The sequence below is a fragment of the Balaenoptera acutorostrata genome, chromosome 18 (assembly GCF_949987535.1).
Source record: "Balaenoptera acutorostrata chromosome 18, mBalAcu1.1, whole genome shotgun sequence".
Lineage (NCBI taxonomy): Eukaryota > Metazoa > Chordata > Mammalia > Artiodactyla > Balaenopteridae > Balaenoptera > Balaenoptera acutorostrata.
The window spans coordinates 48,196,422-48,213,498 of record NC_080081.1 but is presented as its reverse complement, the minus strand read 5'-3'; the positions used below and the strand labels follow the sequence as shown (position 1 = coordinate 48,213,498).

At 37.1% G+C, this 17,077-nt stretch overlaps 1 protein-coding gene and 1 non-coding gene across 2 annotated transcripts in view; both read right to left on the bottom strand.

Moving 5' to 3' along the window:
• DIAPH3 (diaphanous related formin 3) overlaps positions 1-17,077 on the bottom strand; it is a 577,679-nt gene that overhangs the window by 116,853 nt on the left and 443,749 nt on the right. Inside the window, exon 27 of the mRNA XM_057532925.1 lies at positions 16,607-16,663. Within this exon, the coding sequence (XP_057388908.1) occupies positions 16,607-16,663 (57 nt within the window). The remainder of the gene's footprint in view (positions 1-16,606; positions 16,664-17,077) is intronic.
• Positions 2,040-2,221, bottom strand: LOC114236326 (U2 spliceosomal RNA). Its single transcript, XR_003622295.1, has one exon. It is a non-coding gene; the product is annotated as a U2 spliceosomal RNA (small nuclear RNA).

The window sequence follows — 17,077 nt, the reverse complement described above, 5'->3', positions numbered from 1 at the left end:
GAAAAATATGCAAAAGACTTGAATAGGCACTTCACATAAGATATTCAAAAAGCCAAAAGAACATGGAATGGTATTCAAGTTACTCATGAGGGAAAGGCAAATCAAAACCACAATGAGCTATCCTACCAGAATTGTTGAAATGAAAACTCTCATACACTGCTGATGGAAGTATAAACTGGTACAATCATTTTAGAACACTGTTGGTCAGTATCTACTAAAGCTGAAGATACACTTATCCACTGAAACAGCAATTACACGTCTAGGTATATTTCCTTTTTTTTTTTTTTTGGAGTATAATTGCTTTACAATGTGATGTTAGTTTCTGCTGTACAGTGAAGTGAATCAGCTATATGTATACATATATCCTCTCCCTCTTGGACTTCCCTCCCCACCCCCATCTCACCCATGTAGGTCATCACAGAGCACCGAGCTTAGCTCCCTCTGCTATACCACAGGTTCCCATTAGCTATCTATTTTACACATGGTAGTGTATTTATGTCAAACCTATTCTCCCAATTCATCCCACTCTCCCCTTCCCCCTCGTGTCCACACATCCATTCTCTAGTTCTGTGTTTCTATTCCTGCCCTGCAAATATGTTCATCTGTACCATTTTTCTAGATTCCACATGTATGCGTTAATATACGATATTTGTTTTCCTCTTTCTGACTTACTTCACTTTACTAGGCCCATCCACATCTCTACAAATGACCCAATTCCATTTCTTTTTATGGCTGAGTAAATTCCATTATATATATGTACCACATCTTCTTTATCCATTCATCTGTCAATGGGCATTTAGGTTGTTTCCACATTCTGGCTATTGTAAATAGTACTGCAATGAACATTGGGGTACATGTGTCTTTTTGAATTATGGTTTTCTCAGGGTATATGCCCAGTAGTGGGATTGCTGGGTCATATGGTAGTTCTATTTTTAGTTTTTTAAGGAGCCTCCATACTATTCTCCATAGCGGCTGTATCAATTTACATTCTCACCAACAGTGCAAGAGGATTCCCTTTTCTCCACACCCTCTCCAGCATTTATTGTTTGTAGGGCACAAAAACAGAAATATAGATCAATGGTGCAGGATAGAAAGCCCAGAGACAAACCCATGCACCTATGGTCAACTAATCTATGACAAAGGAGGCAAGAATATAAAATGGAGAAAAGACAGCGTCTTCAATAAATGGTGCTGGGAAAACTGGACAACTACATGTAAAAGAATGAAATTGGAACACTCCTTAACACCATACAAAAAAATAAACTCAAAATGGATTAAATACCTAAACGTAAGACCAGACACTATAAAACTCTTAGAGGAAAACATAAGAAAAACACCCTTTGACATAAATCACAACAAGGTCTTTTATGACCCACTGCCTAGAGTAATGAAAATAAAAACCAAAATAGGCAAATGGGACCTAATGAAACTTAAAAGCTTTTGCACAGCAAAGGAAACCATAAATAAGACAAAAAGACAACCCACAGAATGGGAGAAAATATTTGCAAAGGAAGCAACAGACAAATGATTAATTTCCAAAATATACAAACAGCTCATGCAGCTCAATAGGTATATTTCTGACAGAGCCAGAAGACATGTATAAGAATGTTCTTAGCACTATTTGTAATAGCCCAAATCTAGAAACAATATAAATATCCATGAACAAAAGAAAAAAATTTCACATATTCAGAGTGGAATGCTAAATAACCATTAGAACAAACAAATTACAACCTCACACAACAACATGGATACAAAGTGTAAGATTATATTTATAAAAAGGACAAAGTAAGTGTAGTTACTGCTGTCACAGTCAGGATATGTGTGGGATGTGAGGTTATGAAAGGGAGAATCTGGAAGGGGCTCTGTGTTTCTAATAACATTGTTTCTTGATCTGGGTATTGGTTACATAGGTAAGCTTACTTTATGAGCATTCATCAAGCCAGATACTCAGGAAGTGTGTACTTTTCTATATGTTATTCTTCTATATACAGTATACATTTAAAATGCAGTAAAAAGTATAAGAGTATAAGAAATGTTTAAACAAAACAATATAATACTTCCCAGTGCAATGAAATGCATAGTGCCAAGTACTTTACTGAAACAAAGAGAGGGCTTTGCTGAGGCAGTAATTTGTACATTTATAAGTCTTTTACTCCTGATTTTGAAATACAAATAGGAAGAGATACTACACTTGATCTTAGCCAAAAGGCTGAGAAGCAATAACTGAATCACTTTATTGTACACCTGAAACTAACACAACATTGTAAATTAACTATACTCCAATATAAAATAAAATTTAAATTAAAATTTTTTTCAAATAATAAAAAATAATTTTACTTTAAAAAAGAAAGTAGAAATAGTATTTGGTATTTCTTGAAAGAGTACAGTGAAGGGTTAAAGAAAATCTTAGTGTAAAACTATAAAGAGATTCTAGGTAGGACTACAGATCTGTTTAGAAGAGGAACACGTGACTAACCCTATAGGTCTACAACATGGAAACAAATAAATCACACTTTTCAAAACAGATAGGCATGGACCCGGGGGCAAAGAAACTACAACAAAGAGAGCATACCAGCAGGACATGAAAACTCATCACAAACTAATAATTAAAAACATTACTCTCAAAACCTTCCCTTTCCCTGGCTTTAAAAGAAATATGTAGAAGACACAGAGTTAATTTCTAGGAAACATTACAAGTTACTATGACATAGTACCTAGAGTTACTGACTCTGCCTACTTCGTTCCATTACTGAATATATTTATCTCTCACCCTGAGCAGATCATGTCTTTTTATATTTAGGTGAGGAAAGGGAATGGGGATCAGTGAATGAAGAGAAAGGAGGCTAACAGAATGGAGAGTAATAGGCCTTGTCCAGTTCCCAGCAAGTGAGTAGCAAACAGAGAGAGCAGTGTTTAGGAAGTGATGAAAACCTTGAGACTTATTAGAGAGGATGCTACTGCCAACGGCTGCAAGTGTAGCAGGGATCCCAGGGGCTCTCTTGGGCAGTGCTTCTCTCTGCCTGGGAGACTATACTAGTTACCTCTTCACGTCCTATGCCCTTCATTTATTTCTGTCTGCACGTTCAAAAATAGAGCCTCATCATCATTATTTGAGAAGTTGCCTCATGACAGGTCACAGTGAATTTTAAAAGATCCTTTTCTCTTTTTTTCTCCTCCTTTGGGATATGGGGAAGACTAAGAAAAAGGGATGAAATTATACTTTTCACCCAATGATAAAATAGACTTTGGATTAAATAAAACCCTGCTCATGGTTTAACAAACATCAGCTTAAGAATCCCTTAGCCTAACTATATTAACAAGAATAAGAAATAAAAGGACTAATAATAAAAGTTTCTTGGTTGTGTCTTATACTTTTAACCTTAAAATTCTATGGATTTTGAGTTATTAGCTTGTCAGAATCAAAGTACAAGGTGTTATTAACATTTTTAATGCTTAATCTAAACAGTGTTTTTTGGTTCATCTTTCAACATGGGTATATTGGTAAATGAGAATTTTGTTTTCATTTGCATATTAGCACTTTTCTGTTGCATACATGCTTTAATGGAAAAAGTATGAACATATAATTTAACGGCCTAATCATATTTCAAAATAAAAAGAATTGCCAGAATCTTTTAACCTTGAGGCTACTATAATGCACTGGGTGAGGGTAAATGAAGTCAATATATGAGGTAAACGGTGATGCACTAACACTTTCTTTAGCACACTTCAATGCTCCTTTATTTCATTATTCCTCTAGAAATCGGGATTAGGCAGCTCCTCTAATTAACCCAAAGATTTTTGACTAATAGAAGGAGATTGCAAGCATAATTGGTTAAATGATAATGTACATAGCATTTAATGATCATTATCATTTATTCTAATATCAGAGCTAATAAATGGTGAAACTGTTTAAGCCAAATGCTGTCATATCACAATAACGTACATCATGGCTAACACTAATAATTTCTAATTTACTTGGGAATCAATGGGACATGCAGCTTTCTTAATGCATGTCAGTGCTTTCTTAAATAAATTTATAGACCCTCGTAAAGTAGAAAAATATCTATCTCCTTACCTAGACTACATAACAAGTAGTCATACCACCATTCCCCTCCAAAGCACAAATAGTTCTTCTAGCTACACTAGCTACATCCTTGGCTTTCGTGAGGCCAGTGTAATGTATTAAGACACTTATTTACAAACACTCACTCAATAACTGTAACTAATATGAATTCCAAATGCAAATCTCATCCCATTCTCTTGCTTTCTAAGGATTCAGTGAATACAGATTAGCCATCAAGTTCTTATGCAGCACTGGAAGGCTACTTTTGCTCTAAAAGGCCAAAAAAAAAAAAAAAAAAAAAAAGTGGAGTGGTGCTTGATTTTCTCTATTATGCATTTCCATCATTTTCTCTCACATTAAGAATTACAGAGGACAAATATATTCAGATATGTGCTGCAAAATCACTGGCCAATGCTATCTACAGGACACAAAAAAAGTGGGAAGACTGTCTGATTTATATGGAGAAGCACAGTCATTATCCTGAGCTAGAGGTACCACCGTTACTGACTCTCATCACCCATATCACTCTTTAAGAACACACAGTGAAGAGCACTTTAGTCTCTGGATCACATAAAAATGAAAAGCTGAAAGCTAGAACAGAGAGAAGTCTCCTTTATACACAGTATTAGAAGAGAGAAAGTGAAAAAGAAAAATGAAAAATAAAAGTAAAATCTGTGTATTTTAATAAAGAAGAAGATAGATAGACAACTAACGAGAGATTTTAGCTTCTGGTTATTCTCAATAGGGATAAACTGCGTCATTAGGTGTTTTGCCATCCTGACTGCCCACCTGCTGCCCATTTAGATGTTTCATACTTCTAACTTTAACTTTCTTTAAAGTTAATGGTTACTTTATAAAGAAATCCAAAAGGCTTCCAATGAAATACAGCAGTCCATTGTCCCTGACTCTGCCTTATTGATGCTTCTCCTGCTATCTCTTGATTCATCAATTATAGACATTACTTACTGATTTTCTATTGTGATAGATTGAAGCTTAATATCCTCACAGCTTGGGTCTCTCCATAGGGCTGCTCACAACATAGCTTCCCCCAGAACCAAGAAACGGGGAGACACAGCACCCAAGACGAAAGTCACAGTATCTTTTGTACCCTAATCTCAGACGTGACATACTATCATTTCTGCCCTATTCCGCTGGTTATACAAACTAATGCTGGAAAATGTTTGGGGGGTGGGTTACATGAGAAAGAACAACAGGAGGCAGCGATCACTGAGGGCCATCTTGGAATCTGCCTACCACAGTGCTTTTACTATTATGACTGTAAAATAGCATACAAGGCCATGCCAAATTACAGTAGTGTACCATGATTATACGGTTGACCCCTGTACAACACGGGGATAGGGGCCCTGACCCTCCACACATTTGAAAATCTGCATATGATTTATAGTCAGCCCTCCATACACGAGGTTCCTCCCAACTGTGGTTCCACATTCATGGATTCAACCAACAGCAGATCGTGTAGTATTATAATGTTTACTACTGAAAAAAATGCGCGTATAAGTGAACCCGTGTAGTTCAAACTCATGTTGTTCAAGGGTCAACTGTATATCACTTTTTTCTAGAATTAACAATTGCCTCTTATTTTCCTAGTGCCTATCACTCTTTCCATACTTGTCCCCAAAGCTTTATAATACAATTATACAAATATAATAAAAATTGTAGTCAGATATATCAGATTATCTGTAAATTCTACATTTTCCCCCTTATCTTCCCCAGAACTCTGTATGTTTATGCTTTTCCAAATACCATACTATTTTTTCTGCTACTATATTTTTCATATCCAAAAGATTTTTGTTTCTAATCCTTTTATATATATAAATATATATATATATATCTTATATACATGGCATATCCTATTCTTTTCATCATTGAAATATTTGACATCTTTGCAATTATTATGGTGTTATTCTCTGTTTACTAAGAAGTCCTTTGGTTTGTTTCCCTTCTTTTTTCATGCTGAATGTTTTCCTCAAATGTCAGCTGATGAGTCCTTGGGCCAAATTAATATTTCAGAGAAAAAAAATTTGTGTGAGTAGGCTTGTTAACTAGGGGGCTTCTCTGTGGAATGCTCTTGCAGCAAGTTAGCATTTTTTGAGGGAAGGGGGCCCATAATGCCAGTATCTGAAGGCCTTTTCTCTAGAGTGTTCATTATCTCCAGAAAAATCTTCTGTCATCTGCTTGGAGTATAAGCTTGGCTTACACTGAGTGGTGGTTGGGGCCAGAAGAGGATTATGCCATTCACGTCTCCTCTTTTCTCCTGGAGATCCACCTCTGTGTTCAGGTAACCCCTGTTTCCAGTGCAGCACCTCACCTCTGGCTTGCATCCCATTTATAGAGTTTCCAGCACAATTTTTCCAAACAACATCTGTACCTCCCACCTCCTGGAGGGGAGGAGGAAAGGGAGGGAGGGAAGTGCAGCCGGAGGGTCACAAGTCTGGACTTGGGAGCCATGCTGCCCGGATGGAGGTTGACCTGCTCCTTTGCCATCATCCCCACTTTCAGCTGGATGTCTCATTCCTCTTGTCAGTGGTTCCTGGCACCCATGACTCCTGAGCCCTTATGTGGTGCTGTGAGGAGCACATCAGTCTGTTTCTCATTGGGATCACCCGCTGTTGTGGGTTGAACTGTGTCACTCAAAATTTATGTTGAAGTCCTAACACCCGGTACCTGTAAATGTGACCTTATTTGGAAATTGGGCCTTTGCAGATGTAATCAAGCTAAGGTGGGGTCACACTAGATTAGGGTGAGCCCTAATCAAATGATTCGTGGCCATATAAGAAGGGCATGTGAAGACACAGAGACACACAGGGAGGCCATGAGAAGACGGAGTCTGAGATGAGAGTGACACAGCCACAAGCCCAGGAACACGGAGGACTGCTGACCACCCTCCAGAAGTGAGAGAGGGGGAACGGGTCCTCCCTCGGAGTCTCCAGGAAGAACCAACACTGCCAACACCTTGGTTTCAGACTTCTAGCCTCTGGAATTGTGAGAGAACAGTTTTCTGTTGTTTTAAGGCCCCCAGTTTGCGGTAATTTGTTTGGTAGCCTTGGAAATGAATACACCTGGATTCCAATGTCTTCTCTCCCGCATCATCTGCTTCCCTGTCTTTATATGCGGTTGTTCCAGGTTAAACATGTCTTGACTTCATAGAAGTTGACACTGGTTTTTGTTACTCCTTTTCCTTGTGGCTTTGTGGTGACTCCCATGGGGAAAAGGAGGTTAAAAATACCTTTATTATTTTAAAACCAAAAGTCTCTATAGACTTTTAATTTTTTGTCTTTTTCTTTTCTAAACTAGTTCATACCAATTAATGCACTTTAAGTGCAGTATAGGAACTATTCATAGTAAGAGAATTAATTTCAATCTCTCCAATTAGCACACCCATTCTGCATACTACTGTCACTTTGCTCAAGAATTTATAATAACTTTCTATTGACACATGCATCACGGGAGGTAGGCAGAGAAGGGGAAGAATGAGGAGGAACTAACATCTATTGAATTTATTAAATATATACTCAACTGTAGGTACTTTAGTATAGTCCCTATTTAATCTTCCAAATAGTCTATGAAGCACATAGTGTAATTTCTCCTTTTACAGCTGAGGAAAAGGAAATCCAAAGGTTAAATAAGCTGATAGGGTCACCCTTTTATTAAGTCAAGATGTCAAACCAAGGCCTGTCTGCCTCTAAAGCCCGAGCCTGACTCCATGCTGTTTTCAAGTCATACTGTTTGACCATATCACCCAAGGCTTCTATAAACAGGATTCAAGAATCTGGCTAGTTTTACGCTTTCACAAATAGTCAGTGAGTAAGAACAGCTATTGTTATTTTTTAAGTAACTACTATACCTGACAGGCACTTGGCGAAACCTTTATTTCTGATACTGATGACAATCTTGAAAAGTGGTTTCTGTATCTGTGGCTACTCCAGACTGACCTTTAATGAGGGCAAATAAAATAAAATATAAAAGTAAATCTAGTAGTACCTTAGAAATATTGAGTTAAAGCACCAAGTGTTGTTTTTGTAGGAAAAGATCTCAGACACATGATGTAGTTGGCACATGCCTGGAGGAAAACCAGCTGCATTAGGGTCCCCACCATCCCTGCTAGAATACCTTCCTCATATGTAGCACGACACCCAAACAATGCTGAAACACATTGTTTCAGCATTGTGTTTAGATGGTATAGATGTTCCAACAGAGTGTCCATTATTTTCCTAATTAACTACTACACTATTTTAAAACATGAAATACCTTATCCTCTAAAAAAGGGATGACTCTGCTTGGCTGGTGCTCTAAAGCAGCAGTCCCCAACCCTTTTGGCACCAGGGACCGGTTTCATGGAAGACAATTTTTCCACGGACGGTGGGTGGGGGTGTGGTTCAGGCTGTAATGGGAGTGATGGGGAGCGATGGGGAGCGGCAGATGAAGCTTTGCTCGCTCACCTGCCACTCACCTCCTGCTGTGCAGCCCGGTTCCTAACAGGCCTGGGGGTTGGGGACTCCTGCTCTAAAGCACACTCAGTTGGCCTACTGCCAAACTGATCCCTATGGTTACATTTGGAGATTAACCTTTAGAACTTTTAGGCAGTTGGAGAAAAAAATGCCCTTTGTCACAGGGCCTGTGAAGCACCTTGGCTACTTTTCTTTCTCTCAGACTTTACAGACAGCTATTATTACACAAGTAATAGCCTCTTTTTTCAGCTGGGCCACTGATGCAAAAATTATCTTGCATCTCCCTGAGCAGTAACATCTCACAATCTGTCTAGGAGACATGCCATCCTCCACTGCCCTTGCCTTCCTTCCCCACCCAGAGACTGTCACTTTCAGGAGGAGACCTTATATCCTAGTTCTCAGAGAAAAAAGATGTCATCAGGTGAGACCTCCAAACTCCCTTACTCAATATTTGTATCCACTTCTCTCCATATATCCTTTCTTTCCACCGTCCAGGTGCTCCGCACCTGTGCTCTCCCATCCCATCCCCCAGCAACCTCACCCTCAATACTGCCCCACCAAACACTCATCCCTCCCCTCCGGAGCTCCTTCCCTTCAGAATACAGACAGTAAAGCCAGAGCCACACGAAAGGCAAAGAAACACCCCCCCTCATTGAACTACAACCTGTTCTAGTTCCAGCTATTTCCCTTCTGTTTCATTCTTTCATACCCAGGCTTTTAGAAAGGACAGCCTCCACTACTCTAACCAACACTGTCTGGCTTCAGTGTCTACTATTCTACCACAACTGCTCTTCCAGAGGTGAACAATGACACCTGTGCCCTTCAATCCAATCTGTGCCTGGGTGCTCCTCCATCCTTTCCTTACCTGGCCTTTCTGAAGCCTGTGGCTTTGCTGACTGCTCTTTCTCTTGGCCTCTGGGAGACTGCTCCTTCCCAGCTGCATAACCCAGTGAGCCCTGCAGACCTTCCTGCCTGGGAGATCCAGCAAGACTAATGACTGTCTTGGGTACAGGTGATGTCTTCCCCTCCCTGCATCCTGAGTGAACCTCCACAGTAGCACAAGTTCACTGGACCTTAACTTTTTATCCTAAAGAATTTATTTGTCACTAAAATTGTAGATCCACCAACCATTTGATATGTTTTCCACATTTGTGATTATGTCAATGAAAGTTTAGTTTTCAAATGACAAAAAAATAACAGTAAAAGTCATTTGAGAACTAGACTCTTATTGACATAGTCACAAATGGGGAAAACACGTCATGTATATATGCATAAAAATGTAACATGTAAAAATAGAGAAAATTTGTAACAAACCAGCAATCAAACAATAAAATAATTATTTTTTAATTCTTTGGAGATTTGATAAAATCAACAGATCCTTTTAGCAGGAAAAAAAAATATGCCCAAGCACAAAATCTAAAATGAAAGTACAGAGTTAAAGGAGCTTCTAGAGTCTATCCATTGACTCCTTATAAATCCAGACTCCGAACCTATGCTATAAGAAAAGGAGAGATTTAGAATGGGCCCCAAAATTTAAAGATAACAATTATGTTCCACTGTGTAACACAAACAGAACAAGAGACATATTAATCATAACAACTATTTCAGAGAAGTCAAGGACTTAACTTTCCTTATCCAATAGTTCTTTATCTCCTTTTCACTCAATTTAGTCTCAGCCTTCAACTTATATCTGTGAGTGCTCATTAAATGAAAGGCATTTGCTATTTCTTGCATAAATGTCCTTTTAAAACAACTTGAGGTCCTCACTACTTGAGAATTTTCTAACCTGTTCATGCTTAAGAGTCTGTTTGATAATGACTAGCCAAAAGGTTGTCCTGCCCTGACTATAAATTAGAAAGGCCTTTCTGTCTACCCACAGGGCATCCTTACCCAGGCAGGAGCCCTGCTGAGTTTGTTCTTCCTTTTGCTTGACTACATAGTAAATAGCAGAGACTGATGTTTGAATAAAATGTGATATCACCCAAATTGTTTTATATTCTTTGCCTGGAAAAGTCTCCTTAAAAAATGTTTAAGTCTTTTGACACTTACAGGTAGTACTTAATTCTGCTTGAAAGCCCAAGTGTAAGGGTGTCAAAAACAATTAGTATTTTAATAGTTCCCTTCCTTAGGCAGGCACAAATTCATCAGAAAGAGAACAAAAAAGATTCTCAAGAAAATAAGCCAATGACATTTAGCAAAATCATATAATTTGACTATATTATTCTTTATGCTCTTTCTACTTTAAAATAGGATACAGTTTTAAAAAAAATGGAAATGGTAGTTGTCACCATTTACTACTTTGATAGATAAGGTTTTCTAGACAAAGCCTGGTTTGGTGTTGTCCTCACTGTTTTCAGAAAAGCCTTATGGTAGTTAGTGCTCAATAGACACCACTGAAAACCTTACAAATTTCATAATTCTGCCTCAAGACAAATTCTTGCTGTTTCAGAAAAAGGTAGGTCAAGAAATAAGGGGACCCAAGGCTGAGTGAAGCAGGGAGGGGGGATGGTTGTGTGTGAAGTTTTAATATATCAACAACAAAGCCTGTCTTGTGCGCCCCCCTTAGTGTTATTTTGTGGGAAATAATGCCAATTCAAAGATATCTACCTAGCTTCACATTTAATTCTGACTTCCAGTCTTGGAGTGGCAGAGCAGCTGTGCCTGGAGGCAATACAATCTTATTTCTGTAAAAATCTCTCAAAGCTCCATATATAAGTGGAAGAGTCAAAATAGATAATCAAATCCAAATTAAGGCTATTAAGAATTGATTTGGTGTAAAGATAATATAGCAAGATTTTGTTTAGGTTATGGATGCTCACTGAAAATGTGTAATCCTTGTTTGCCTAAAATTTTGATTATGTTTTATCTTATTTTGTCACAGTTAAATAGTTTTATCATTAGGGATTTTAATTGCATCCAGTTTATAGAATTCTTTCTGATTACTCTATATCCAGTTAATTAAAAAAAAAAAAATCCCACTGTACCACTTAATGAAAAGAGAGCCATCTAATGAGATGCAATCAAACTGCAGGCAGATGCACCATAAGGTGTGGCCGAACAATTCATATTTGTTAAAACTTTGCCACAAACGTTTTACAGAGTCTATAAGGGAAAAGAAGTCCCTGAAGAGAGTAGAAATCACTGTACCCTGAAAAACACCAGTCACTCAGTGGTAATACCACTCAGTTTTATAAAGAAAAAAAGAAAGACACAACCAAAGAAAAAGAAATGCGGGAAACCAAGTCCTTGAAAGTCTTCTTTCAACCTTCATAATGTAGCCTCCACTATTATGCAATCCTTTCCATCTTCATCCTTTTTCTGCCTCTCACTCACTCTGTTACTCACCTGTGTCCATTCCTGAGGCTCAGTCCTTGACTTGCATTCTCTAGGTTTGAAGATTTCCTGCAGGTAACTCATCTGCTTATGCAGTGTTAGCAAGTCTTTGTGAGGGTATCAACACAGAGCTCTAGACTTGGCTTCTCCCCTCGCACCTTGATCAGCTCTCTAACTCTCCCCATTCCTTGCACCCAAACCATGTCGGCTCAAAGCGGCTACAAAGTCCTTTCGATTCTTTCTTCTCTCTAACATTTGTCACTTCGATTCCATACAAACTGCTCAGACCTGTCATTTTCCTGCTCAAAAACCTCAGTAGTCCAAGTTCTTGGTCTGGCATCAGACTCTCAATATACTTATTCCCTATCTGGTCCTTTATTTTTAACCAGGTCAGTTGATTCACTAACACCCAAATATGGTATGATTTTATTAAAATGTGTTAATAAATATTTTGATTATCTTGACTTACTATTTTCTATAAACTATAGAAAATCTTTAGATTTCAAATGCACTGTATTAAGTAAAGAAATGAGATAATGCCCTGTACTCATTAGCAGATGCTTTCATTTATTTACTGTTGTTAAACTTTGCTTGATTAAGCAAGGGAAAGAAATCTAATTAATAAGTAACTCTCCACTGCTAAGGAGTAAATAATCCAAACAAGATTGAACCTCACCCTACACATCTGATGCAACAACCTTCAAACCTGTGACGATCAAATATCTCCTTTTGATGACAGATAACATATTAGGGAGAAGATGAGAAGGATAACTCCTTCTAGCTACAGCTAGAGCTTTAGCAATTGGCATACTAAGTCCTACTTATTTGGGTGACAACCGCAGACCCGATTTTGCTCAATGTACACTAATTGTTCTATGCAAGCCTAAACATAAGCATGTCTGTTCATTCAACACATTCTTACTAAATAGCCATGTGTCGGGCACCAACCCATCGAAGAACTGGGGTTACAGCAGTAAACAAGGCAGAAACCCTCCTTTATTGTCTTGTTTGCACCCTGATGGGACTCAGGAGTAGTGTGGCAGACACTGAATAAGAACATTTTAAGGCAAATGCGTGTTGCATAATAGGAAAAACCAGGGTGCTAGTAAGAGCATACAGGTGCTTATAAGAGCATACAGTTTTACAGGGTTCAGACTAAGGTTTAGAAAAGACCTCCTGGGAAAGTGTGTACATGCTGCTTATGCTTCTTGGCTCACGCTTGCCCTCAGGGTTTTGCCTCATTTCTACTTACCCTTCAAAACTCAGCTTTGATTTCAGGTCCTTCTAGAAGCCAAGTTTGAATTGTCCTCATAAAGTCTGGATTGGTCTTTCAGACTTCTTGGTGTTCCAAAAGCTCTGTGCATTACCGCTATCTTGGCATTAACCAGATATATGAGAATTGTTGCTCATCTGTCTCCCAACTGGATGGTGGATTCTTAGAGGGAATCTCTACATATTAAGTGCCTAGCAAGTGCTTAGTACATTTTGCTAAATAAATGAATGAGTGAAGGTTTAGCAAGGAAAAATACCAAACACTTAATTTCTTCCTAGGTCTTAACAGACAAAGCAAAAGATAAAACAAGGAAAGGTTTTAACCAAAGTATTTTGGGTAGAGATTTGGAGCACAACACAAGGGCTGGATTATTCAGTGTGTACAATTTCTGGAGTTAGAATACTTGAGGTCATCTTTTGCCAAAATATATTCCATGATATTTTAGCCCCAAGGTCTCAGAGGATACTTTATCAGGATTTTCTCATTCTGAAATAAAAGATGATCTCTCTCTCTCTACACACACACACACACACACACACACACACACACACAGTCTAAGTCTATATTTATAATCTATATATAATCTAAAATTTCCATGATCTTTCTAACAGAGTATAAACTTATTAGATTAATTTATATATTTTAATACAGAGTTTATTAAAAGAAATAAACAGTGGTCCTCATTCAAGAAGGTGGTTTATCCTTGTAATCCAAGCCTCAGATAAAGAAAAGAATGCTATCTAGTTGTTCAATCTGGGAACAAGGGAGAAGATAGACCAGAGGCTAGAAAACCTCTGAGAGGGTGTGAGGGTGTATCTCAATAGCTCGAACTTATGTCACAAGAGAAAAAAAATGTATACACATGGTTCTCCCAGATGATGGGAAGAGGAAAATATAGGGATTCAAGCAGTTGTATTCAGAGCACGACATGGCAGAGAGATTAAGAGCTTGGACTCAGAAGTCAGGCGGACCTGAGTTTGAAATTTGGCCATAGGACTGGACACAAACTATCAGACCTGTTCAATCCTTGGTTATTTTTGACTATAAAATAGAGATAAAAACATTGACTATCTGATAGGATTATTGAGAAGATTAAATGGGATATGTATAAAGCATTTCAACATATTGCTTGGCTTTTAACTTAAATAACTCAATAAGCAAAGTAACAGTAAATATTAACTTATTATTATTACTATTAATATTATTTTACTTAGGATGCAAACAAATTTAAAGTAATTGTAGAAAATCTCATATATCTTTTAAAAATAATGAGATAATATCAACTACTATATATTTTTAGAAAATATAAATATCAGGTGTTAATTTTGTTTAAGTTCATGAAAGCAAACTAAAAAATAAAAGGGGTTTCCATGTTACATTTCAGTTGCATAGTTCAGTTGTAGGGTTAGTACTTTCAGTGAAAACACAGTAATTTTTAGAAAAAGATTTCAAAATGAACTCTGAAATGTCATCTTTTTCTAAAAATATGCATGATGCTTGTTGCAATGTCCTTAACCAAATTCTGCATTTTTCAATGTCTAGTCTGATAAATCTATCTTTATACATACAATCCTTAAAGATTAATCTGGTGGTTTGAATTTTTTTTTACTTGGTTAGAAGTATAAAGGGAAAACAACAGAAATATCAATGAAAATACATTTTTAAAATACTTTAATCCACTACATTTTTATTAGAACAGAGAATTTGATCTTTATGGTATATCTCCTTTGGTTTGCTGTATAATCTACTTGCTTAATTATCACAAAAGCCTTAGAACTTAAGATAGTACATTGGCCTTGGTAGCGATAGAAGTGTAATGCTCACCTGCTTTTTTCATCTGGACCAAAAGTATCACAATTTACAATTACAGATGAACCTTTGTAGCCTGGACACTTTACTAACATTACAGTCACAGAAGGACTGTGTTTCTCAAGGCCAGTACACAAATTTATCTTAAATAATTTCCCCCTACATAATGGCCAAAATATTTATTTTAAATTAAACACAGCATGGGTATCTGTATGCCATTATAATCATATCATATGGCTGTGGGTCTTTTCTTTAATGACTTACAATGGGAGCTGAGTTGTTTATTTCATATATTGTATTGATAATAATAATTAAAAAATCTAAGTACCTATATTCAATCAAACAAGAAACATGATGGAAATCAAAACTATATTATGGTTGTGTCACTAACTAGCTCGTACTCTTAGAAAGTTTTCAGCCTCTCTGAGTTTCTCTGTCCTCTACAGTTTTTGCCATTATTTAGTATATCGTAATGACTCTAAATAATAACCCAAAGCTAGGGATTAATTATCCACAATGAATTTTTCTGACTTATTACAATTTTTTCTTCCTATTGTTAGACTAGGGAAAGGCAAAACAATAAAAACATACCATTGAAAAAAGTCAAAAGATCTATTTAAAATTTTGGTGTAGATTTTTACCTTTTCTCTCATTTATTAAGCATGTATTATGTATACTTTACCTTGAGCAGTAAGGATCTACACAGCTATTAAAAGATCATTACATTCATGTCTTTTTCTTATTTACCTCATACTCTTTTTTTATGTTATCCTAGAAATTCGACTTAACTTTCTCTACTCAGTCAGACATTAATACTTCTAGAACATAATTCATCTGTACCCAAAACAACTCTTGAATAAAATCTGTCAAGTATCTTTTCATTTCTAAATCTGGTAAACTTTGGTAACAATCTCACTGAATAAACGGCAGTCACGATGGATGAATTTGACTTTGACTATGAAAGGTAAGCAGAACCCTGTAATACATAACAGTGAGGGAAAGGGAACCAAAGTAAATAAAACCCAATCAACACAAAATGACATCTTGAAGACAGGAAGAGGGCTCCATGAGGTTGGGTGTTCAGGAGCCAGTTAGAGACGTCTGAAAGGAGTCAGTCCCAGACAAATATCGGAGACTAAGTTAACTCACCTTCTTTTTAGTGATTCTAGCACATCCCGCCACAATAATATCACATGAAGCTCATCTATATTAAAGATTTTGCCAAAATGCTGGTCACAGTGTTTCACACTGTACTGGCAAATACGGTACAGTAAAACAGCTAACAATTCAATATTTCAAATTGTATCTTAATGTAAAGCAAATCCACTACTTAAAATAGTACTAAGAAAGCACAATGCTTTTGAAAGGATACACTGGACAACACTGATCAGAAATGTGTGAGATAACTTCAAATAATAATAATAAAAGTAAAACATGCACTTGAGACCTGAAAGAAGAATCCTCGACACTACCTCAAGGCAATAATGGAAGGATGGAAAATATGAGTGCACAATCGCATTGCAAATATGTACATCCACACATTTTTACTATTTTAGTCATACTGAAACTCGAGAACTTCACAGCAGCCTACTAAAATCACAGATCAACAGGATAAAAGTAGATAAGGAGAATGTGCAATTTATGAATACGGTTTATTACCATGGTTACAAACTTTCAGGACCGGCCGAGACGCTGGACTGAGACTTCGCCGAATATCTGTTAAAATATATATATAAAAGAATCTTAATATAGAGGTCTGTTCATCTCAGGAAGTATAATAGTATTAGACATATTTCCAAGGTTAAGTATTTCTGGAAGCGAAGCAATGCTTCAATACCGTGAAATACTTGAAGCAATAATGTTATGACTTTTACTTCTCGTTTAATTATGCTACTGTGAACTCCACTGGGATAAGGTACATATGGTTCTTTAGATGAGACCTGTCACACTAATCAGGCTTTTCCAGGTTCAGTGCATTGATTTGTTAATGCGCTACTGACACTGGCCAACTGGAACGCTTCTCTCTCTGACACTTGTCATTGCAAGGGAAGGATTAAACAAACTTATAAAACTTCTGAAGAGTTGTTGCCCACAGCACTGCATTCTTGACACATGACTTTAAAAGAATTA